Here is a 23,914-nt window from a genome sequence, read left to right as displayed (position 1 = left end):
GCACCCCTGCAATCCACGTAGCCGGCCATATCGCGTGTGGAACTTCCCGCGCACCCCTGAAATCCACGTTCCCTGCCATTTCGCGTGTGGAACTTCCCGCGCACCCCTGCAATCCACGTACCCTGCCATATCGCGTGTGGAACTTCCCGCGCACCCCTGCAATCCACGTAGCCGGCCATATCGCGTGTGGAACTTCCCGCGCACCCCTGAAATCCATGTTCCCTGCCATTTCGCGTGTGGAACTTCCCGCGCACCCCTGGGATCCACGTAGCCGGCCATATCGCGTGTGGAACTTCCCGCGCACCCCTGTAATCCACGTACCCTGCCATATCGCGTGTGGAACTTCCCGCGCACCCCTGTAATCCACATACCCTGCCATTTCGCGTGTGGAACTTCCCGCGCACCCCTGAAATCCACGTACCCGGCCATATCGCGTGTGCAACTTACCGCGCACCCCGGTATGCACGCACACGTTTATTTTTTCTCTCTGCGCGTGTCTGTGTTTGTGGGTACCCCTTTGTACGTCATTTGTCCTGGAGGGCCACAGTATTGGACATTGATCATGTCTGTATATAGGTGCTATTTGTTGGCGCACCTTTTAGCGCACATTTCTTGCAGGCGCAGAGACGCTACCGCCTGCTTTCTTGTGGCGGTCGTGTTTGTGCCTGTTTGTGCCTGTGCGCTGCTTTGAGCGTGCGCTTTTTTGCCCTATTCTATTCCATGAATACGTGTTGTATGCGAGCGTGTGGGCGTTCCGCGCACTTGCCTCCTAAACTTTCCCCGTGCCGCCCACATTCTTCCCCATTCCGAGTGTTGTGCCCCATTTTATTCCCCATTCCGAGTGTCCCGCCCTGTGTCCCGCCTACTTTAGAGCTGTGCGCTGCGCTCGGAGTGATGGCGCAGTGGCCGTGGCGCACGACGTTGGTTGACCTGTGCGCCGGCCTGCGCCGCGCGTTTTTTCCGCGCACGTCCTCTGCTTTTCTTGCGCAGGGACTTCCATGAATCGACGTGCGCTGGTTTCCCTGCGCTTTGCGCTGATTTTAGGCGCAGCGCACGTATTGGCCCCTCTGCGCCGGGATTTTCGGCGCACATTTATTCCATGAATCGGCCTGTAAGTATTTACTGCAGCTAACCGCCTCCTGGATAATAGGCTCTAGGCTGCTCTCCAGGTGGCTCACAAAAAGAAGTATGTCGTCTTTCTACAGAGATATTGTTTCAGAGGTTCTTTGGAGTCTGGTGCCCCTGAATCTGAACTTGTCTCTTATGAGGTCTGCCAGAGGTTCCACTACAAGTGCAAAGAGCAACGGGGGGAGGTGGGTGGGCATCCCTGCCTCGTGCATCTGGCCAGGAGCACCAGGGGTAACATACCATTTGTTCAAACTCTGTCAAATGGCTGTGTGTATAGCAGTCTAAGATAAGAAACAAAATTAGGCCAGTTCCACATTTTTCCAGCACCTTCAACACCTTGAACAGACATGGCCATGACACTGTGTCAAAGGCCTTCTGCATGTCCAAAGAGAATGTGCGGCAGCCTGCGCATCCACATCGAAGGGGGATATTGTGTTGAATACTCTATGTAGGCGTAGAGTCGTAGAGCGACCTGGGATGAACCCAAACTGGTCCAGGTGCCCTATGTATGCCATGGGGCTCAAGAGTCTGGTCACTATTACTTCGGCAAAAACGTTACATCTGCTTTTATGAGGGAGAGTGGCCGGTATGAACCACAGTCCTCACCTGGTTTATCAGGATTTAGAAGTAATACCATTATGGCTTCCAGCAACATGCATGGCAATATCCCTTCCGAAAGGGACTCCTCCCACAGCCGCAGAAGGTACGGGGCAACGTTTTAAGAAACTCCTTATAAACTTCTGCTCCCAAGCCATCGGTGCCAGGCACTTTACCCCAGGCAGTTGGCAGATTGCTGCTTTGATTTCTTCTAGTGCCATCGGCATGAGGCTAGATTCCTCGGAGAGTAACGGGATCACTATCTAGTCTAAATACCTCACAGTTTCCTATTCGGTTATACTATTAATCGACCCATATAGGTCTCAGTAAAAATGATAGAAAGTATCATTGATGGGATTGTCCACGTGGAAATCCCAGTGGGCCACAGAGCAAATGCTTTTAAGGGATCCATTTGCAGCAAACGGGTTCCTGCTATTGGACTGTCACCCTATCGAAAAATAGAAGGGGCTCTCCAATCAAATGGACACACATAGACTTTAAGGTGCATGAGTAACCATTTCTACATAAACCACTCCTAGGTTGCTGGATTGGGTGCTGTTGGGTTGGGATTCGAACCTCTGTTGCGCTGGCATGCTTCCAAGACAAACACGTTGCCCCTGAGCTATCCTTCCTCCAAAATGTGGATCAACGATGCATAAAATGTGCATGAAGTGTTTGCCACATATGCAAGTGATATGCATATGCTCTATTTCTGGCGTATTTGTATATCCCTCGGTTGTGACTGGTTGCTCTGGCGTTCGGTGCTCGTGTGCTGCTGTACCTGTAGTTTGCTGGAAACTCAGCTGCAGTCCTTTGCTTTGGGGGGATTCGATGACCTGCTCACTTGGTTTGATTATACATCTCACTATCCAGGCCACTTATCTCATTTTGGGATTAGGAGGGCATGACCACTGAACACATGTCTAAAAATAACACCTCATTCTGAAAGTGACAGGCTGTCAATATTTAAGTTACACAATCCATATTCTTGGTTATCCATCCAGATCCACCTGTTAGACACAGCCAGCTATTGACTAGGCCACTCTCTGCCTTCAGGGTTGGCAGTGCCCGAAAGTGAAACTCTGCAGTGTGGCCGCAGTACAAAGTACAAAAGCAGGTCCGGGCAATGACGCCACCCAACTTCCGGCATTACCCGAACCCCTCCGACATCCAATCATTGCATTTTATCATTATTTCCTGTTCTCTGAGTTTGCCTGGAAACACAATTCAGTTATCACAAACACCGCAGGACATACCTTTCTTTCTACACTATCGAACTATGATTCATCGACTGGAATGCCATGCACTCATGCTAGCACAACACGCCCCACTGCATCCCACCCACTCTTGCATGTGTACCACCTCTTTCCATCTTTCATCTTCACGACTTTTCCCTGCTCATGTGTCCTGGTCTGGGTGCTCATAGTGGGCGCGCGATGCACCAACCTACGGATAACCCTGGGTGCTCTGAGACTACTTTGGTGTCGATTTGGCACCGCATACTAACCTGATAACACAACACACACAACTCTGGTAGAGCGCCACCTGTAGGCAGAGAGCACTGCAAGTGACATGCAGCAATCACACAGGTGGTGCCCTATCTTGCCCTCTCACAAGCAGGTGGTACCCTATCTTGCCCTCTCACACAGGTGGTGCCCTATCTTGCCCTCTCACGCAGGTGGTGCCCTATCTTGCATTCTCCATGCAGGTGGTACCCTATCTTGCCCTCTCACATGCAGGTGGTACCCTATCTTGCCCTCACACACATGTGGTACCCTATCTTGCCCTCTCGCATGCAGGTGGTAACCTATCTTGACCTCTCACATGCAGGTGGTACCCTATCTTGCCCTCTCAACCATGTGGTACCCTATCTTGCTCTCTCACATGCAGGTGGTACCCTACATTGCCCTCTCACACAGGTGGTAACCTATCTTGCCCTCTCACATGCAGGTGGTACCCTATCTTCCCCTCTCACACAGGTGGTGCCCTATCTTGCCCTCTCACATGCAGGTTGTACCCTATCGTGCCCTCTCACACAGGTGGTGCCCTATCTTGCCCTCTCACATGCAGGTGGTACCCTATCTTCCCCTCTCACACAGGTGGTGCCCTATCTTGCCCTCTCGCATGCAGGTGGTACCCTATCTTGCCCTCACACACATGTGGTACCCTATCTTCCCCTCTCGCATGCAGGTGGTACCCTATCTTGCCCTCTCACACATGTGGTACCCTATCTTGCCCTCTCACATGCAGGTGGTACCCTATCTTGCCCTCTCACATGCAGGTGGTACCCTATCTTGCCCTTACACACATGTGGTACCCTATCTTGCCCTCTCTCATGCAGGTGGTAACCTATCTTGCCCTCTCACATGCAGGTGGTACCCTATCTTGCCCTCTCACATATGTGGTACCCTATCTTGCCCTCTCACATGCATGTGGTACCCTATCTTGCCCACTCACACAGGTGGTAACCTATCTTGCCCTCTCACATGTAGGTGGTACCCTATCTTCCCCTCTCACACAGGCGGTGCCCTATCTTGCCCTCTCACATGCAGGTTGTACCCTATCGTGCCCTCTCACACAGGTGGTGCCCTATGTTGCCCTCTTACATGCAGGTGGTACCCTATCGTGCCCTCTCACACAGGTGGTGCCCTATCTTACCCTCTCACATGCAGATGGTACCCTATCCTGCCCTCTCACACAGGTGGTGCCCTATCTTGCCCTCTCACGCAGGTGGTACCCTATCTTGCCCTCACACACATGTGGTACCCTATCTTCCCCTCTCGCATGCAGGTGGTACCCTATCTTGCCCTCTCACACATGTGGTACCCTATCTTGCCCTCTCACATGCAGGTGGTACCCTATCGTGCCCTCTCAAACAGGTGGTGCCCTATCTTGCCCTCTCACATGCAGGTGGTACCCCATCTTCCCCTCTCACACAGGTGGTGCCCTAACTTGCCCTCTCACATGCAGGTGGTACCCTATCGTGCCCTCTCACACAGGTGGTGCCCCATCTTGCCCTCTCACATGCAGGTGGTACCCTATCTTGCCCTCTCACACAGGTGGTGCCCTATCTTGCCCTCTCACGCAGGTGGTACCCTATCTTGCCCTCTCACATGCAGGTGGTACCCTATCTTGCCCTCACACACATGTGGTACCCTATCTTCCCCTCTCGCATGCAGGTGGTACCCTATCTTGCCCTCTCACACATGTGGTACCCTATCTTGCCCTCTCACATGCAGGTTGTACCCTATCGTGCCCTCTCACACAGGTGGTGCCCCATCTTGCCCTCTCACATGCAGGTGGTACCCTATCTTGCCCTCTCACACAGGTGGTACCCTATCTTGCCCTCTCACATGCTTCCGTTCTGGCAAAGTCTCTAAGCACGTGATTAGTAAAATAACTTCTTGGCCGGCCCACAACACGAGAACGGCTTTTCCCATTACAGCCACAGTGTTACAGCTTTTGGAACGATACAATACCCTACAGCCAGCCTAGAAGGACTCAGAATCCACTCCTGGCACGTGTTTCCCTCTCCTTAGAGCTCGCCAGAGCAGTGTAGCTTGCCCAGGCAGGAGCTGGGCACCAAGCATTCATGAAACCAAAATGCTCGAAAACTGCACACGCTGTAAACCTACTGAGCAAGCGAGAGGGGAAGGTCTGAGCCTGCCTTGCCAGGATATGGTTTTGTCCGTCAAGATGATCACCTGGATCACAAGACTAGACACACACTGGGGCGTTGGTTTAAACCATTTATTAAGGACTTTTACTGGCACTCCCTTACATTCCATCCATGATGAGTTGCCGGTCCGGAAATAAGGTGCTGGTAAGAATATGTACCAACACCTTTCCAGACTGGCAAACTCCATGTCTGCCAGTAGTGCAGGCCCCTACTGGCGGCCCCTACTGGCGGCCCCTACTGGCAGACAATTGCTATGGAAGTCCATGTATTTGTATTTTGTATTTATATTTATTTTATGTGTATAGCGCAAACCAGGCCCGCAGGCTACCGGCGCATATCTTAGAGCAGTGCTTACATAACTGTATGACATTGCATGGAACATTTAAATTGACTGAGGAATACGATCACATTACAGGTTAGAGAAACAATACATAAGTAATCAAGTTTTTCAGAGTATCAATTAGTCGTCAGAGGTGACTAGCCAAAGTTTGGCTTTGTGTTTGAATGAGTTCAAGGAGGGCAAGTTTCTGATAGGGAGAGGCACAGAGTTCCGCAGTTTGGCTGCCAGAACTGGGAAGCTGGCCCCACCGGCCATGGGAATGGGGATTTACCAGAGTCTCAGTCACCCATAATGTCCCGGTAATACCGGTATATCGGGTGGCGGAGACGGTTCGGTAGTCCCCCGGTATCCCATTGGAGTTACAGGGGTACTTGTGATGATCCCTTATGTCTTGTGCGCCTTTTGCGCTGATGACAGGGTAACCGAATCCGGTAGCTCAGATTTTCCAAAGAGAGTTGACCCCCGATCAAAGAACCAAAGTTTAAAAAGGGAGTATTTGATTTCCCAACGTGAGATGTACGTAAAATAAGTGAAGTGATTTAAAGAATGTATCTTTCTGAATTCTTCAGAAGTCGGTGCGTCACAAAACTCCAGATGAAGCACATCTCACTTATTATAAAATTGATAGAAAGTCTGGAGCCTAAAATGTGTTCCTGGATCATTGCGACCCAATCTGTGAGGAAACATAAATACGGCTCTTGATAAAAAAATAATATTTCACCAACCCTGCGAGCAGAAGCGATGGCTACTAGGGGTACCACCATACAAGCTAAGAATCCCAAATCATCTTCTTCCAAAGGCCCATGCCAAGGATTCTGGAGGCTCCTCAGAACCCAGGGTAAATCCCGAACTGGCACCAGAAATTGGGCTATGAGACACCCCTTCCCAAAACACCCCCCCAGAAACAACCCGAGCGTGGCTTACCCCGTGCCTCGGCAGGCTCACACAATAACTAATGAAGCAGCTGTGAGTGCAGGCAGCTGGGGGCAGAGGAGTAACACACCGCTAAGCCAATTGACAAGCCACACTGCATGGCTGGCAGATAGCCTACTGTCTACAACAGGTGACAGCACTTCTACACCTTCCAGAGAGTGGACTCCTGTGGTCCCACTGATGCTTTATGGACCACATCCGGTTCTTGGTGCAAACTGTTAGGACCTGCGGTGAGTGAAGGACTCCATGAACCAGGCTGGAGATGTCGGTAGAGGCTACAGATGCTCCTTTATTGTGATATGCCAGGAAACAGGCAAGGGTCCACCCACGGGTGGTTAATAAGGCAGAGACACACTGGTGCACCGCAGCATTAGCTAATATCTTAACTGCCACTCTTGAAACTCTCCCAATGGCACGCACGCATCATCCACTCAACATTCCACCAGACCTACATTGCCACTTCATTCACACCATCGCTCATACAATAAATCCATACTCCCACACTTCTCCCCAGAAAGGCCCACAACATACTGTAAGCGGATTCAATTCAACACTACAGCTAAGTCATTGCCTAGTCTGGGATGCTGAGGAAAACCCTTATTGATATATTTTTATGTCCAGTTCATTTACTCTGGATGACAACCCTTATATAACACCCCTCTCTTAGAATCCCCCTGACCCCACTGAGCCAAGAAATAGGTTTGTTTTGCAAATTAAAAGGTTTATTTGAAAATTAAACAATATATATATATATATATATATATATATCTATATATATATATCACACCTTTATAATGAATTAATGTTTGATAGCACACTTGTGAAGATGATAGTGATCAACAATGGATAATGTTACAGTGGTACACTCTTTTGATGGCTTAGAAGTGATTTAGAGAGGATAAAGTAGCTGAGAATGCTTTTATGGCTTCAAGGACAATGCAATGATGAATGAAAATGCAGTACAGAAAATAAACTTGATATGATTTCAACCAAAACAATGAAATCACTTTTCCCCTTGGTAGCAATTCATCCCCCCCCCCCTTATGCAAGGTAAAGAGATGGGAGGAAAGCACACAGTTCTCAGGAATGCAATCCAATATAATTCAGTTCCCCCCTAGCAAGCTTAGAAGAAAACAGGTAGGAGTTTGAAACGCAAGCAATATACTTATATACTTTGATGTGGTATGCAAAGAAGTGAAAAATATGCTAAAATGATTTTAATTCCGTCTAGAGGTTCAGGGTGGGTGACAGCTACTTTATATTAATTCAGGATCACTTTAGCAATGCTCTATAAATGATTGTCAGGTTGCACACGAATTTCAGCAAGGAAAGCAAGGACAAATATTTTTACACGTGGCTGAAATTAAGCAAAATGTCAAATTGCTGCAAATTTAGTCGCGTGCGTCGAGCGCAATTACGGAGGCACACGCTCCTAGCACAAACGGTTCCGGCGATACGGACGATTTTGTGAAGGTAGTTTTTCAGAAATTAAATCACAGTTTCAGAATGACAGATGACAGTTTTCAGTTTGAAAGATGACAGAAAGACATGATTCTAGGAGGCAGTTCTAATAGGCTAAAATAGTTTGGATTATATTATTTTAACTAAGAGATTGGTTTTGGCACAGTGCTAGCTGGGTACTCACACTAGATTTTGGACAGGAATGCGACTTCGTCACCGATCGGGTCAGGATTGGTTAGACTTCTGCTAGCAGTTCTTCACAGCGATCTGGTCTCTGGTTCTCTCTGGTTCCAGATACAGCACTGCTTTCTGGATACTGCTACAGGTTCTTGCACACGTTCTTGGCAAAGAATTCAAACAGCTCGCCTGGCTGTTGAATAGTTTGGCCGGTTTTCAGGCCTGCTGAAGAGGATTCAGCTTGTGGATTCAGGCCTCCCTGCTACAAATTCTGGAGTTAATTTCTGGTCTCTGGAGATTGATGCATTTGAAGTCTGGATCTCTGGATGTGAAGTCTGAAGTCTCCCGGCAAAGCGTCCCGCAAAAAAGTGGAAAGTGAATGTCTCTACCTGGGTTTCAATGTTCCTTTTATGTGTTTTGAAAATGGGTGTGTGCCTGGGCCTAGCTAAGCCTGCCCCTCTCACTTATCATTGTCCAAGCTTTTCTCTCTCCCATGATTGGGGGAAAGAAATGGAGTGTCAGAGTGACGGTGTAGGTTTTATGGTCAGAGGATCTTCCCCTTGTCAAATTGCACACAAATCTATTTCTGACCCAAATACATATTTATCTCTGTACCATTTTTCTAATATTATAGGTCCAGTTAACATATTTTCTGTAGCACCAAACCATCCGATCCCTGTCTTTGTACAATGTTGTGTCCACTTATGACAGAATTCTCCCCTTTTCATCCAGATAACAACCTCTAAACCTTTCCAGAATGTACACAGATGTGCACCAGGGATATGGGTTTCAGATGATAAAGTGTCAGATTTTTAACATGCATACATTTGGAGTAACAACCTTTTTTTCCGCTACTATCCCCAAGAACATACCACAGGGTCCTAACACCTCTTAAAATGTGCACAGAAAAATCACAAGAAGGATAATGTTATTTATATAATTTTGACAAGTCTGCACTATGAATTATCCATCTTTTTAAAATCACGCTCTGGCCCCAAAGGGGTGTGGTTTTCCAAAGCACATGGTGGAATTTCTGGTTTATCCACTTCCCCCAAGCTCAGCTGGCTCTCACAGGCACTGCCCCTGCCAGTTTCTCCCAAGAGGAAGCCATTTTACGACCCCCCCAATATAACATTTGCCTGAGTCCAGGAAAGGGCTTTTTCAATTTCCTGCAGTCTGCAGATACCACTCCCCTAATTCAATCAGAGAGGTGTCACCTCCTTTTGGTGGGGGCAGCAGGAAGCAGCCAGGCCTGGGAAGACTTGTTGAGCCAGTTCAACTCCTGTCGGGGGTAGTTGTCAGGCAGAATTCAGCTAAATGTCACTTTAGTTCCCAGTTTTCTACATTCAAATCCAACTTACAATTTTTGCACATGCAACTAGAATGCTAATTCTAAGTTCAAAACTATGACATTTAACAATTGCAACCTAGCTGACACTCAGAAGTAGGTCACTCATTTATTCTAAACATTTTGATTTTAGTGGCTTTAAACCCAAATTCACTTAAGCTGCTGACATCCCCAGCTATTTTTTATATATACATTAAATAATTACTTCCCTCAAGTCATTTCAGAATATAGTTTTACATTGTATCCACCTCTTAGCAAGTCTTTCCTTGGCCTGGTTTGGGTTCATTTGTTCAGTTTTACACAAAAGTCTGGTGGTTTTAAAACGCTGGCTTTCTGATAGTGGTGAGCACCAGTATTGCATCCATTTTTGACATTAAGAAAATGAATTCCCCACAGTTCTGGGTTGCTTTTGGCAATCAGCATTGCCATTCCCAATGGTTTCAGGCTACTGTGTGTGTAGCCCAATGGTGGTTTTAGGCAGTGCCCTCCTGTGCTCACAACATAGGCAAAAATGGGTGGCAGCCTATTCTTCATGTTTTCCCTGTGCACTCTCTGGGGAGTTCTGGCCATCATGATGTTTTCAATGCCCGTACTGCACAGTTTTATGGTAGGGCTTGGATGCATGGGTAAAAACATCCCACAATACACAGGCACCCGTACTCACAGGATCATGACCAGGCAGAACCACGCACTACCTCACATTCACATTACACACCACCACCTACATACCACACAAGAAAGCAATTGCTACTCCACAAACTGTGCCAGGTGCCTTTATTTCAAATATGTCCTAAGGGTTACATGTGTTTCGGCCCATGGCCTTTCTCAAAACCGGACATGTGCTGAATCATTTTGTGTATTTACAGTGATTATGTGTGACTGATAGAGAAAAGGGGTTGGTAAAGGGTAGGATTACACGGTAAGAGAAAAGAAAAACATATTATAATAAAGGACCAAATTAGTTATAAAGTGATAACATCAGTTTGCAAACCAATACAGTTTGTGAAGTCATTCACCACCACATGAGATAATGCTTAAACGGTTGTACTCACCCCAATAATTTCTAAAGTCCTTTCGTATAATTAAACTGCAGATAGTCCTTTAATGTGAGGTTACAGGAAACAGGTCATTAATAAGTCAAAAACCCACCGGCACATCCTTTCGCCAGCAGCCCACTCCAGTTAAAATGACGTTCATAAATTGACATAAGACTCTCGCTCAAACCCCCATTGCTTTCTGCTGCAATACAGAAGCATGGCCACACTATAACGTATCTAAACCAACATGCTTACTTTAGTTGGAAATAGAGAGTGTACAAAGATAATCTGTCTTGTGTGAAGGCATACGTCCTCATTACGAGTTTAGTGGTAAATTGACAGTAAATCTACAAATGTACTTCCAAATTCTTTCACCATTACTGCCGCTCGGTCGCGTGGGATGACCACAGTATTACAATTGGTGGCACTGTGGTGTTAGTCCCCTTATGAGGAATTTTGGTGGAGTCATCATGATCAGTAATCCTGCATTGTTAATCCACCAATTCTTCTTTTATGGGCCTTAAAGTGGAGAATTTAGCTCGATCATTTTGTGGGAGGTAAATCCTCCACTTTAAGGTCAAACTCTGAATTTGCCCATGTGGTAAAAACTGGCTGCAATGCAGTCAAGCTCAAAATAAGTGTTTTTAACGGAATTACCATCTGGTTTCCCGCATTGCCAAACTCGTAATGAGGCCCATTAATGTGAGGTAGGAAGGGACAATTTATATAAGAGAGGAGCTCCACTACAAAAACAAGGGACAGTAATCCCTGGCCTTTTCTAGGAAGGAGTTGAAAGGAGCACTTCTCTTTGGTCAGGGACTCTAACAGAGTAAGGGCTGTGAGAAGGAAGCAAGGTAGTGATGATCACTCTTTGGCTCCACTGAGCCATTATCCTGGATTTGTTCTATCTGAGTTTTAGCATGGACACAGAAATGACCTAATTCCCAACAGCAGATTCTGGTCCTACACTCTTGAAGTGATTTTACTTAATGTCTAATCCATGCCGTTTCTACAGTTTTCAACAAAGGGCAGTGTTGGTGCCTGGCCTTACATTTCTCTAGCGGAGCTTATAAACTGGGTGCCCAATACTGACCAGTGGGTGTGCACATACTGAGGGATATCCAATCAGGCCTGCAGGAAATGCCTTCCCCTTCTGCTCCTGTCTGCCTGTTTAGAGCACAATGACAGTTGTGTTGTGTTGAAGTTGCACGAGGAAGAGACAAGACTGCCTGCATGACTCAAGTCAGTCAGGTAGGAATCGACTTGGTGGCTTATTTGTCTTCCTTCTTGAAGTTACAAAGATACGGATCAGGTCTCCTCATTGGAGATCACATCCACGGGACAAGTACACATCCGCTCCCAGGACTTGGACACTCTTCGAACACACTGTTGACAGGCCCTGGGTTGCATGCACCATCAATATGTCCCATCATTCTCTCTGTTGCTCATGTTTGCTTTAATTCAGGATGCAACTCCTCTTCCTTTCCTGGGCAAAATGATGCGCACACACACACAAGCGCGCACACACACACACACACTCACGCACACAGGAGGGGGAAGATGTAAGACACCAGTAGGAAAACCCACCCATCATGTGTGTTCTGGTCATAGTACAACACACTGTCTAGTGGTAGATTTGGATGAATATTTTCCAGGCTTAGTATACAATGGCTTCAGATGCCAAATTCAGCTCTGCCACGAAGAGTGAACAACCTCCAACATAGAACGCGCTTCATACTGAAGAGGGCTGTATTGCAATGTACATATAAGGTGTAGAATATAAAATGGCAACTGCATGGTAGTATGCAAAGAATTAAGTTGTGCAAACACTAACAACCCTACGCTGGTGAGGGACACCTTAGACAAACTTAGTATGCCTATATGCAGATATACTTGAAGCAACACGTAGTGATGCCTGCATTTTTTTCATGCATGTGAACATCTGTGTTGCACACAGAGTGATCACTATTAAACATGGGCGAAGCACACATATTCCTGGGCTACACCACCCCCTTCCCCGCCACCCACCAAGGGTCTCCAATGGCTCCACCATGCAAGTTGTGAATTCAAGTGCACATATTGATAGAAAGCCATTGACTACTCCTATATGACATATAATTTAGAATGTTCTCATGTGTAGTTGCACACAACCAACATTCACTTTCATGACATAAATCTCATCCTCGTTGCCAAGTGTTGTATTGAGGTTACATGTAGTAGAGACCGGGCTAGAGGCAGTCATGTAGCAATCTCACGCACACACACACGCACAAGCACACACGAGCTAGAGAACTATGTCTCTGTGTTGTCAGCAATGTCAGACACTCACAAGGGTAGAGGTAGAGAGTCTATCAATGACAGTCCCAGTGGCTTTCTCTGTCATGCTTAAGCTAATCAGCCCGTCCTCCTAGAATGGCATTGGACTAAAGACTGTAATGTCAAATAGCTGCTCGGATGCGTTAGAAGGTTGGGCGGACACTATTTACTTTACACTGGGAGGGCATACAGCACAACAAGAGACGCAACCACATAGACTACTGGTCTTCCAGAAATCCATGCCAAGCATATGGCTTCACCACAACATCTGTTCCCACACCAGGGAGCGATTCCCAAGCCCATGAAGTTAGCCCCTTTGCTCCATTCACTGCAGAGAATTCTCTCACCTCATCCCTGTAACCATGCCCTTGCCCCTCAGCTACTGCCCCTACCCCTGCTCTTTATGATCATTGCACTGCTCCATAACCAGAGTTCTCAACCTGCTCCACCTTCTTCCCTTTTTCTTCCCTTTTCTTTCTCTTTATTCTCGCTTCCATTTGCTCTCACTGTCCCTCCCTTTCTCAGGGCGTTTGATTGACATTCTGCGTAAACGTGGGAAGCGTGGCTACGTATCCTTCCTGGAATCGCTTGAATTTTATTATCCGGAGCAGTTCAGTCGCCTGACGGGAAAAAAGCCGGTGCAGAGGTGCTCCATGATCCTCGGTAACTATGAGTGGGATGCTGGTGGGACGCCTGCCAGAGTCTAGCTCTGGCGCCATATGATGATCAACATTCAATGATACCTGCCATATCAAAATGTATGTACTTTGTCCTTGTGAGTAACAGCGCCTTGATGCCCCAGGGTTTAGTGCGCTATACAAATGCAAAAATAAATAAATAATACAATAAATGATGCAATGACCAGATACCAGTCAGCAGTGTTGTCAAGGTTTTGTAATGCAATAGGAAAGATGTCCTCCTCCATGCAATATGCAGTCATCCCACATGCAAAGTGTTCTGGAGGCCAAGGGTCATCCCTCTTAAAGGGAGTGTACCACTACACAATGCTTCTTCCTCTTGGATTATCTGGGCTTTGGGTATGGCACAGGGATGCCCGAGCAAGTGTCCTGTAGGATAGGAAGAGTCATGGGTACTAACCCAGGGATACATAGCTAGTCTCTTCCAGGACTGGATGTACGCTGGGCACTGGCCCAGAGCTAAAGAGCCAGTCTCCTCTAGGTTGGATGGGCCATGGGCAATCTGTTCTTCTCCAGGGCTGGATGGCCTCTGGGAACTAGTCCATGGCTACAGAAACAGTCTCCACTAACACTGGATGGGCCTTAGATACTGGGCCAGGGCAACAGAGCCATTCTCTGCTAGGACTGGATGGGCCCCGGCTACTGGCCCAGGGCTACAGACCAATTCTCTAGGAATGGACTGACCCTTGGTACTGACCCAGGGACATAGAGCCAGACTCCTCCATGACTAGGTGGGTGCTGTGAATTGGCAAAGGGATATGGAGCCAGTTCCTAGTAGATTGGGTTAGGCCCTGGGGAATGGCACAGTGATGCAAAGCCCCACTGCGCTACAACTACATTAACTCTAAGAAATGTTCATACCGAAGCATGGCTAGCCCTCTCCAGAACTAGACTGGCTCTGCAATTGGCACACAGATGCAGAGCATGCGACTTCGCTGATTGCATGTGCTTTGGAGATTGGCACAGGGATCTAGAGCTACGTCCCTCTAGCAGAGAGTGGTCTCTGGGAATCTGCCCGTAGATATCGTGCCAGTGCAGGATTAGACTGGATTAGCTACTCAGGGCATTGGCATAGACACGTCATCTCTATGTCTGGGTGGATCGGAAGAGCCACACAGGATACAGAACCTGTCACCATATCACCACAACATCTAATTCCTTGTCTCCCTCTCATCCTTGGCAGATGAGGAAGGCCCAGAGGGCCTCACCCAGTTCCTGATGACTGAACTCCGGAACCAGCGTATTCAGCTGAGGCAGCGTCAGGCGCGGGAGCAGCAGCTGACTGTGCAGAGCCAAGCTCTGCAAGAGGAGAAGACCCAGCTGGAGCGGCAAGTGGAGGAACTGCAGAGAAACCAGCAGCACCATTCCACGCTGAGGGCAGAGAGGGACCGGGACCTGTTGGAGCTTCAGAGGCTGAAGGATGAGAATTACAGCCTGGCCTTGCGCTATGCCCAGCTTTCTGAGGAGAAGAACCTTGCCCTCATGCGTAGCCGGGACCTGCAGCTCCAGGTACTGCTTGCCTAGGTGCACCACATTGCTCAGATCAGGGGACTGGCGCAGGACGGCAGGGCCACTCATCTCTAGGAATGGATGCAGACTAATAGAAACAGAAGATGTCGTCTCTAGTGTTGGATGGAAGGGTGGCATTATCACGTCAACACATGACTTGCCACATGTAAGGCTGTGTGCATTCAGATCTTTGGCTATGGGATAGAGAACCCGACTCCACTATGTCTGGACGTGCTTGGGTGTTTGACATGGGGCTATAGGACCTGACCCCACTATGTATGGATGTGCTTAGAGACTTGGCATGGGACTGCAGGACCTGACCCCACTTTGTCTGGGTGTGCTTAGAGGCTTGCCATGGGGCTGAAGAACCTGACCCCACTTTGTCCGATATGATAGGTTATTTATAACGTGCTTACTACCCAGAGGTTTCTAAGTGCGTACTTGGGGATCAAACCTGTGGTGCTCCACAAGTAATTGCTTCCAATGGGAGCATGTTGCCCTTGACCTATCCTTCCGAGTTTGGATGTGGTCAGAGGCGTGGCATGGGGCTGCAGAACCTGACCCCAATATGTCTGAATGTGGTCAGAGGCTTGGCATGGGGCTGCAGGGCCTGGCCCTACTATGTCTGAATGTGGTCAGAGGCTTGGCATGGGGCTGCAGGGCCTGGCCCCACTATGTCTGAATGTGGTCAGAGGCTTGGCATGGGGCTGCAGGGCATGGCCCTACTATGTCTGAATGTGGTCAGAGGCTTGGCATGGGGCTGCAGGGCTTGGCCCCACTATGTCTGAATGTGGTCAGAGGCTTGTCGAGGGGCTGCAGGGCCTGGCCCCACTATGTCTGAATGTGGTCAGAGGCTTGGCATGGGGCTGCAGGGCCTGGCCCCACTATGTCTGAATGTGGTCAGAGGCTTGGCATGGGGCTGCAGGGCCTGGCCCCACTATGTCTGAATGTGGTCAGAGGCTTGTCGAGGGGCTGTAGGGCCTGGCCCCACTATGTCTGAATGTGGTCAGAGGCTTGTCGAGGGACTGCAGGGCCTGGCCCCACTATGTCTGAATGTGGTCAGAGGCTTGTCGTGGGGCTGCAGGGACTGGCCCCACTATGTCTGAATCTGGTCCAAGGCTTGTCGTGGGGCTGCAGGGCCTGGCCCCACTATGTCTGAATGTGGTCAGAGGTTTGTCATGGGGCTGCAGGGCCTGGCCCCCTATGTCTGGGTGTGCAGGTGCTCTGAGGTTTGTCATGGGAGGCAGTACCTGTCCCACTTTGTCTGGAAGTGCTCTGGGGTTTGGCATGGAGATGCAGAGTGCAGCCTGTAGGACTGTATTCGCTGACCTGATTGGGCCAGGGGTACAGAGCCGGCCATCTCTACAACTAAATGTGTTGTGAGACAGACACAGGGGAGCAGATGCATTTAGTTCTAAGGCTTGATGGACTCGGGGAATGAGGCCTTCTGGCATGCTGCCATTGTGGGGACTATACCCGAGTCTTGCACTATATTAAACTCTGGACAGTTCATTACCCGGCCCCTCTGCTCCTGTACGTCTCCCGGCACTTCCAGAGTGTACACGTCCTTGTGTCCCACAGTAGATGTTAACAGCTCTGGTTATCTATCCACAATCCATTCAACCAAAGACCTTTAGTAAACACACTATATACGCTCGGAATCACACGTGTAAAGTCCTTGTGCAACTATTTGGTGAGCAGAGGTGGAAGGTGGAATGTGTATAAGACCCTTCTGATATTGTTCCCCGACGCTGTGTACACACATGAGCCTGTGCATTGGTGTGTTGTAGCATGTCTGACTCCACCCAGTAACCCGCGTCTATATGTGTATCAACACACAATGCAGTCATGCAAAGAGCTTCTTCGAATCTTTGTCCGCAGCTGGACTTTTCCAGTTCTTTTGCACCCTTCTTTCATTTGTGCTTCTATGTACAGGAATCTCACCACACACACCTGCCACACAATACTCTCGTCCAGGAACATCACCTTGAAACAGCAGCCAGTATTTGGCTTGTGCTGCGACTCTATCACTTCCTGAAAGCGTGCCGAGCCGCAGCCACACTCCGGCAAGTCACCCTGGGTTACTGTGCTCAGCACTGCAACACTTTCCTTTAGATCATTAAGGGCAGGTTAGCATCCTTCAGAGGGGATGGACAAGAGCTGTCGGCCCTAAAAGGACCCACTCCTGTCACGTGGCTCTGCAAAAAGATGAACCCAGAATTTTCCATCCATAAACATGACCAAACTATCCAAAAGAATATCCTGAGAAGTACACGTTTTTAAAAGGAACTCGGCAGTGGCTTGTATATCATCCAATGAGGCTCTATGAAGGAGGAACTCATGGTAGCACCACTCAAAAGCCCGAATATGTTCATAATATAATGGCACTTTGGGAGGGCCCAGCTGTTTCTCGTTTCATTTGAGTAGCACCATACCCCTTCAAATCGATGCTAAAACATAGTGAACGTTTTTTTATGCTATTTTCGTGACCTGATACTTGCAACTCACTGAAAAAAAGAAAGCTTTTTTCATTTGCTTTAATGATTCTTTTTCCTAATGGGTTTCCACGCTTTCCTTTTTTCCCATCCATGCCTTGCTTTCGTGGCCACTTTCTTTTTAACCTCTCCTTTAATGTTCTATCTTTCCCACATTTACCTTCGTGGTTTTGTTTCCATTATTATGTCCTCAGGACATTGGAATAACTTGATACCGAAGAAACGGCCAGTTCTGTACAACTTACTTAAAGTTAAAATCTTTCCTGAAAACAAAAATAATTCTTAAACAAAACTGTCCCTAAAAGCGAGATAATGAGGTAATTGTGCAACCCCTCTTCTTGATGAGCGTAAAGTGATGTAAGATAAGGAAGTAATGACATAATCGCTCTGTTTGATGGGCGTAAAGTGATGTAAGATAAGGAAGTAATGACATAATCGCTCTGTTTGATGATGCATGCAGTGATTATGAGGAAATGACGCAATCACTCTGATGTGTGTAAAGAGATGTTAGATAATGAGGTAATGCCGCGATTGTATGATGTGCGTAACGTGATGTAAGATTTGATTTGATGTATTGATTTATAAAGCGCTTTACACCAAGGCGCTGTGAGATAATGACGCAATCACTCCCTTTGGTGTGTATAGCGATTTAAAGACAATGAAGAAATGACACAATCACTGTGCTTGATGTGCGTAAAGTGATATAAGATAATAATGTTATGGCACAATACGTCTGTTTGATGTATGTAAACTGATGTAAAATGATGAGGTAATAACGCATGGATGTGTGTAAGGTGGTGTAAGGTAATGAGGTAATTACACAATCTCTCTGTTGGTTCTATTTGATCACTTTATGGTCCAAAATACTGCATATGGATATTCCGAATGCGAAAATGGAGCCGCGCAGTGATCACATAGTTTGCACATCTAAGTATTGAATCCCTGCCTTGTGACTGTGGGTGACACCCCTGCAACCCCGGAACCCATTATACCGTACAAAGGGAGCGGGGGACATCCTGCAACCCCTACTCCCCTTGTACGGTATAATGGGATTTAGCATTTCTATTACTGCCGAATGCGTAGCAAATGCACATTCTGTATTTTTTTCATAATTATGGAGCGATACCTCTCTGTTTGATGTGCTCATAGCAATTGTAAGACAATGAGGAAATGACACAATCACTCTGTTTGATGTGCATAAAGTGATGCAAGATAATGAGGTAATAACGTAATCACTCCATTTGATGTGCGTAAAGTGATGTAGGATAAGGGAGTAATGCCGGTATCTCAAGACAATGAGGAAATGACACAATCACTCTGTTTGATAGCATAAAGTGATGCAAGATACTGAGGTAATGACATAGTCACTCTGATGTGTGTAAAATGATGTAAGATAATGAAGTCATGACACAATCCCTCCGTTTGATGTGTGTAGGGTGATGCAAGATAATGAGGTAATGACACAATCACTCTGTTTGATGTGTGTAGGGTGATGCAAGATAATGAGGTAATGACACAATCACTCTGATGTGTGTAGGGTGATGTAGGATAATGAGGTAATGACGTAATCACTCCATTTGATGTGAGTAAAGTGATATAAGATAAGGGAGTAATAACACAATCTCAAGACAATGAGGAAATTACACAATCACTCTGTTTGATAGCATAAAGTGATGTAAGATAATGAGGTAATGACGTAACCACTCTCTCTGATGTGCATAACGTGATATAAGAGAAGGGAGTAATGCCGGTATCTCAAGACAATGAGGAAATGACACAATCACTCTGTTTGATAGCATAAAGTGATGTTAGATAATGAGGTAATGACGTACCCACTCTCTCTTATGTGCATAACGTGATATAAGATAAGGGAGTAATGCCGGTATCTCAAGACAATGAGGAAATGACACAATCACTCTGTTTGATGTTCATAAAGTGATGCAAGTTAATGAGGTAATGACATAGTCACTCTGATGTGTGTAAAATGATGTAAGATAATGAAGTCATGACACAATCCCTCCGTTTGATGTGTGTAGGGTGATGCAAGATAATGAGGTAATGACACAATCACTCTGTTTGATGTGTGTAGGGTGATGCAAGATAATGAGGTAATGACACAATCACTCTGATGTGTGTAGGGTGATGTAGGATAATGAGGTAATGACACAATCACTCTGTTTGATGTGTGTAGGGTGATGCAAGATAATGAGGTAATGACACAATCACTCTGATGTGTGTAGGGTGATGCAGGATAATGAGGTAATGACACAATCACTCTGTTTGATGTGTGTAGGGTGATGTAGGATAATGAGGTAATGACACAATCACTCTGTTTGATGTGTGTAGGGTGATGCAGGATAATGAGGTAATGACACAATCACTCTGTTTGATGTGTGTAGGGTGATGTAGGATAATGAGGTAATGACACAATCACTCTGTTTGATGTGTGTAGGGTGATGCAAGATAATGAGGTAATGACACAATCACTCTGATGTGTGTAGGGTGATGCAGGATAATGAGGTAATGACACAATCACTCTGTTTGATGTGTGTAGGGTGATGTAGGATAATGAGGTAATGACACAATCACTCTGTTTGATGTGTGTAGGGTGATGCAGGATAATGAGGTAATGACACAATCACTCTGTTTGATGTGTGTAGGGTGATGCAGGATAATGAGGTAATGACACAATCACTCTGTTTGATGTGTGTAGGGTGATGTAGGATAATGAGGTAATGACACAATCACTCTGTTTGATGTGTGTAGGGTGATGTAGGATAATGAGGTAATGACACAATCACTCTGTTTGATGTGTGTAGGGTGATGTAGGATAATGAGGTAATGACGTAATCACTCCATTTGATGTGAGTAAAGTGATGTAAGGTAAGGAAGTAATGACACAATCTCAAGACAATGAGGAAATTACACAATCACTCTGTTTGATGTTCATAAAGTGATGCAAGTTAATGATGTAATGACACAGTCACTCTGATGTGCGTAAAATGATGTAAGATAATGAAGTAATGACTCAATCCCTCCGTTTGATGTGCGTAAAGTAATGTAAGACAATGAGGAAATCACACAATCACTCTGTTTGATGTGTGTAGGGTGATGTAGGATAATGAGGTAATGACACAATCACGCTGTTTGATGTGCGTATAGTGATGTAAGATAAGGAAGTAATTCCACAATCTCTCAGTTTGATGTGCATATAACGATTGTAAAACAACGAGGAAATTACACAATCACGCTGTTTGATGTGCGTAAGGTGATGTAAGAGAATGAGGAAATTACACAATCACTCTGTTTGATGTGTGTAGGGTGATGTAGGATAATGAGGTAATGATACAGTCACTCTGTTCGATGTGTGTAAAGTGATGTAAGACAATGAGGAAATGACGCAATCACTCTGTTTGATGTGTGTAGGGTGATGTAGGATAAAGAGGTAATGATACAGTCACTCTGTTAGATGTGTGTAAAGTGATGTAAGACAATGAGGAAATGACGCAATCACTCTGATGTGAGCAAAGTCATGTTCTCATAGTGGAAGGGGGAACAGGTGGCAGTGCCCAAGGAGACCTAGCCCAAGACAACCTCATTACTCACTAGAATGCGGGCTGCCATGCCAAAGTTCAAAGTAACGCCTGGACCCCAGGGCTGATATGGATCTAGTTGTGATTCCTCAGGTGCCATTTGCGGCTGAAATGGTGCCACTCTTGCCAGTCACAGACCAAAAGACGCTGGACTTAGAGCAAAGGCCTCAAAGGGTTAGTCTATTTTGTGTCAACAACAACACGGGAAGGACAACATGCACAGGAAGTGTTTCTGCTGACTTTGGTCCGTCAGGTCTGGAAAGGACGGCCGTTTAGCCCCTGTCTCTCTGCCCAGCACTTCATCCTCCCGTACCCTTTGCTCGGCACATTGGGCTTCTGTTGAAGCTCTCGGAGTCACTAGTCATTAGCCGTTCGCTTAGGTGCCCCATCTCCCAAATACACTGGCCCTGTCAGTGCCTAAGCCCGGCAGTGAGATGCCGTTGGTGCGCTTTACCCGTTTTTTGGTGTGTGTAGCACAGTGTTTCTACACCTGTCCTCTCATAGTGACTCTACTCAAATCTCTCTTCTGGAACTGCAAGCTATTAGATGCAGTAGATTTTGCAGCTCACCTGCTGCCCAAAATAGACAAAAAGATGAACTAGGCATTCCTGGAACCAATAGAAATATAGTTAGAATTTAGAGCAGAACTACGACACTTTCTTGCACACAGGCATTAAGCGTTCTGCAGTATTCTTGAGTGCCTACATCTAAATGCTTCTCTAGCTCCTAACAGTCTTTTTTTCTCTTGCAGAAAATGCACATCAGCATTTCTACAATATGCATTACCACAAAGGTCACGTGTGCTGCTTTCAACTGGCTCCTTTACGATGGCGTTTGGCGTTGTTGCTGGTTTCCATACAGAAACTCCTAGGACATCTGCTGTATCTAGGCCTTTCCACAAGCTGACAGGCAGCCTTCAATACTTGACTAGCTGTCAAAATGATTATATCTGAAAAGGGAAGTCCTTAAATTAGCAAAGCAATGTTACATAGTCCTAAAGAGAATACCCCCAAACAGGTATATGAATGTAGGTCTCATACCTTACGCTAACAAATGTCCCCATGTCCTAAGTGTTGCGTGGGGCTCTAGTTGTACTGTTGCATTCCTTGCAGCTTCAATCCAATTGATACTGACTGATATTCAGGCATGTGCGTGTCGCAGGGGAGTTGCTAGGTCTGGAAAAGACCCGGGGCTACTCTGATGTCGGAACTGTTGGGACTGGGGGCTAGCTAATCTTTTGGCTGTAGCTCCTGAGATTCTATCCAGGGCTACAACCAAAAGATCAGGGGCTATAGCCCCCTTAGCCCCCCCCCCTAGCAACGCCCCTGTTGTGTGTATAGTGTCACGGTCACGAGACATCTGGCTCCATACTGACACATTTCTCATCCAAAGTTTTTCCGCTCTTCTCCAGAACAGGCTGCACAGGCCTGCCACCTGACTCTGGCAGAGCCTCACCATAGTGTCCCTGTCAGTAAGCAGGAGGATGGCAAAACCAGGGGGATGATCCACAATTTGTACTTCACGCTCATCAATTTGCGCCACTAGGTTTCCTGTATAGCTAAGAATCCAACTCACTGCATGTGAGACATAATCTGTTTAGTAGCCGCCCTCAAGTGGTTTATTACATGGGCTACACAAGTGCTCCTGACCCAATGTTATTTCATTTTTTTTATTTATTTTAATTGGTTTTTTTATAACCCGAGTTGGGTTTCTAGGCGCGATCCTGGATTCGAACCTTTGGTGCTCTGCGTGATCTTACTTTCAAGACCAGTACATTGCCCCTGTGCTATCCTCCATTCACAATATAAAACCCTCCTCTATGTTTATTTTCTGCAGTACTCATTCTGAATGGCAGGTTGTTTATTTTGGCATGTGGATCTATTTAGTCTTTGTAATTTAATATTCAATCCATGTTCTTTGCTGCTTCATATAAAGGTCATCACCTTATGTTTCTATAAGCTGGTAAATTACATTTGTTCCTAATTCATAAGTTAACTCTCCACTCAAATCCCTTCGATCATAATACCCCACTGCAGCAATGTCTAGTTTTAGTGAGCAGTAGCTCTGTTATAACATATCTTTTCTCTTAGACCATCCTTTGGCTACTGTGCTGTTGACTGGAACAATATTCCTTTAGCCACATAGCGGAAATGTGTCAGCTATGGTGGAGTATGTCAATCTTATTTCTATTTTACTTTCATAATCAACCTGCTGTTTCGATGTCAACATTTTTGTGGTATTGAGGGGAAGAAAGCGACCGCACATCTGGGCATATTGCTGGTCCAACTTTTCTCTATCTTTGTCATCGGGATAATCTTCCATATCATTACTCATGACCAATTCCCCCATACTGCCTGTGACATATCAACTTCCGGGTTACCAGTGGTCCAGGAGTGACTAGCGGTTTATAATGGTTTCTACACCATCAATCAGCCTCCCACCGCTAATACACCAGAAGAGATCTGAACAGATTGGAATGAGAAAGAAATTATCAACCTCTTTGTCCAATTTTCGTAACCTTAATGGAATGGCAGGCTTGTCTGCGAAAGGTCATGGATGGTTGGTTAGTTGCAACACCGCGAAAATACAATTATTACCCAACT

At 46.5% G+C, this 23,914-nt stretch overlaps 1 protein-coding gene across 2 annotated transcripts in view; it reads left to right on the top strand.

Annotated features, from left to right (window-relative positions):
- CARD10 (caspase recruitment domain family member 10) overlaps window positions 1-23,914 on the top strand; it is a 356,289-nt gene that overhangs the window by 142,429 nt on the left and 189,946 nt on the right. For both annotated transcript variants that reach the window (XM_069653039.1, XM_069653038.1), the window contains exons 3-4: window positions 13,542-13,679; window positions 14,898-15,223. In XM_069653039.1, the coding sequence (XP_069509140.1) occupies window positions 13,542-13,679; window positions 14,898-15,223 (464 nt within the window). The remainder of the gene's footprint in view (window positions 1-13,541; window positions 13,680-14,897; window positions 15,224-23,914) is intronic.

Source organism: Ambystoma mexicanum, chromosome 3q (assembly GCF_040938575.1).
Source record: "Ambystoma mexicanum isolate Mex_15411 chromosome 3q, UKY_AmexF1_1, whole genome shotgun sequence".
Taxonomy (NCBI): domain Eukaryota; kingdom Metazoa; phylum Chordata; class Amphibia; order Caudata; family Ambystomatidae; genus Ambystoma; species Ambystoma mexicanum.
The sequence above is the reverse complement of the archived record's forward strand: the minus strand, read 5'-3'. Positions and strand labels throughout refer to the sequence as shown.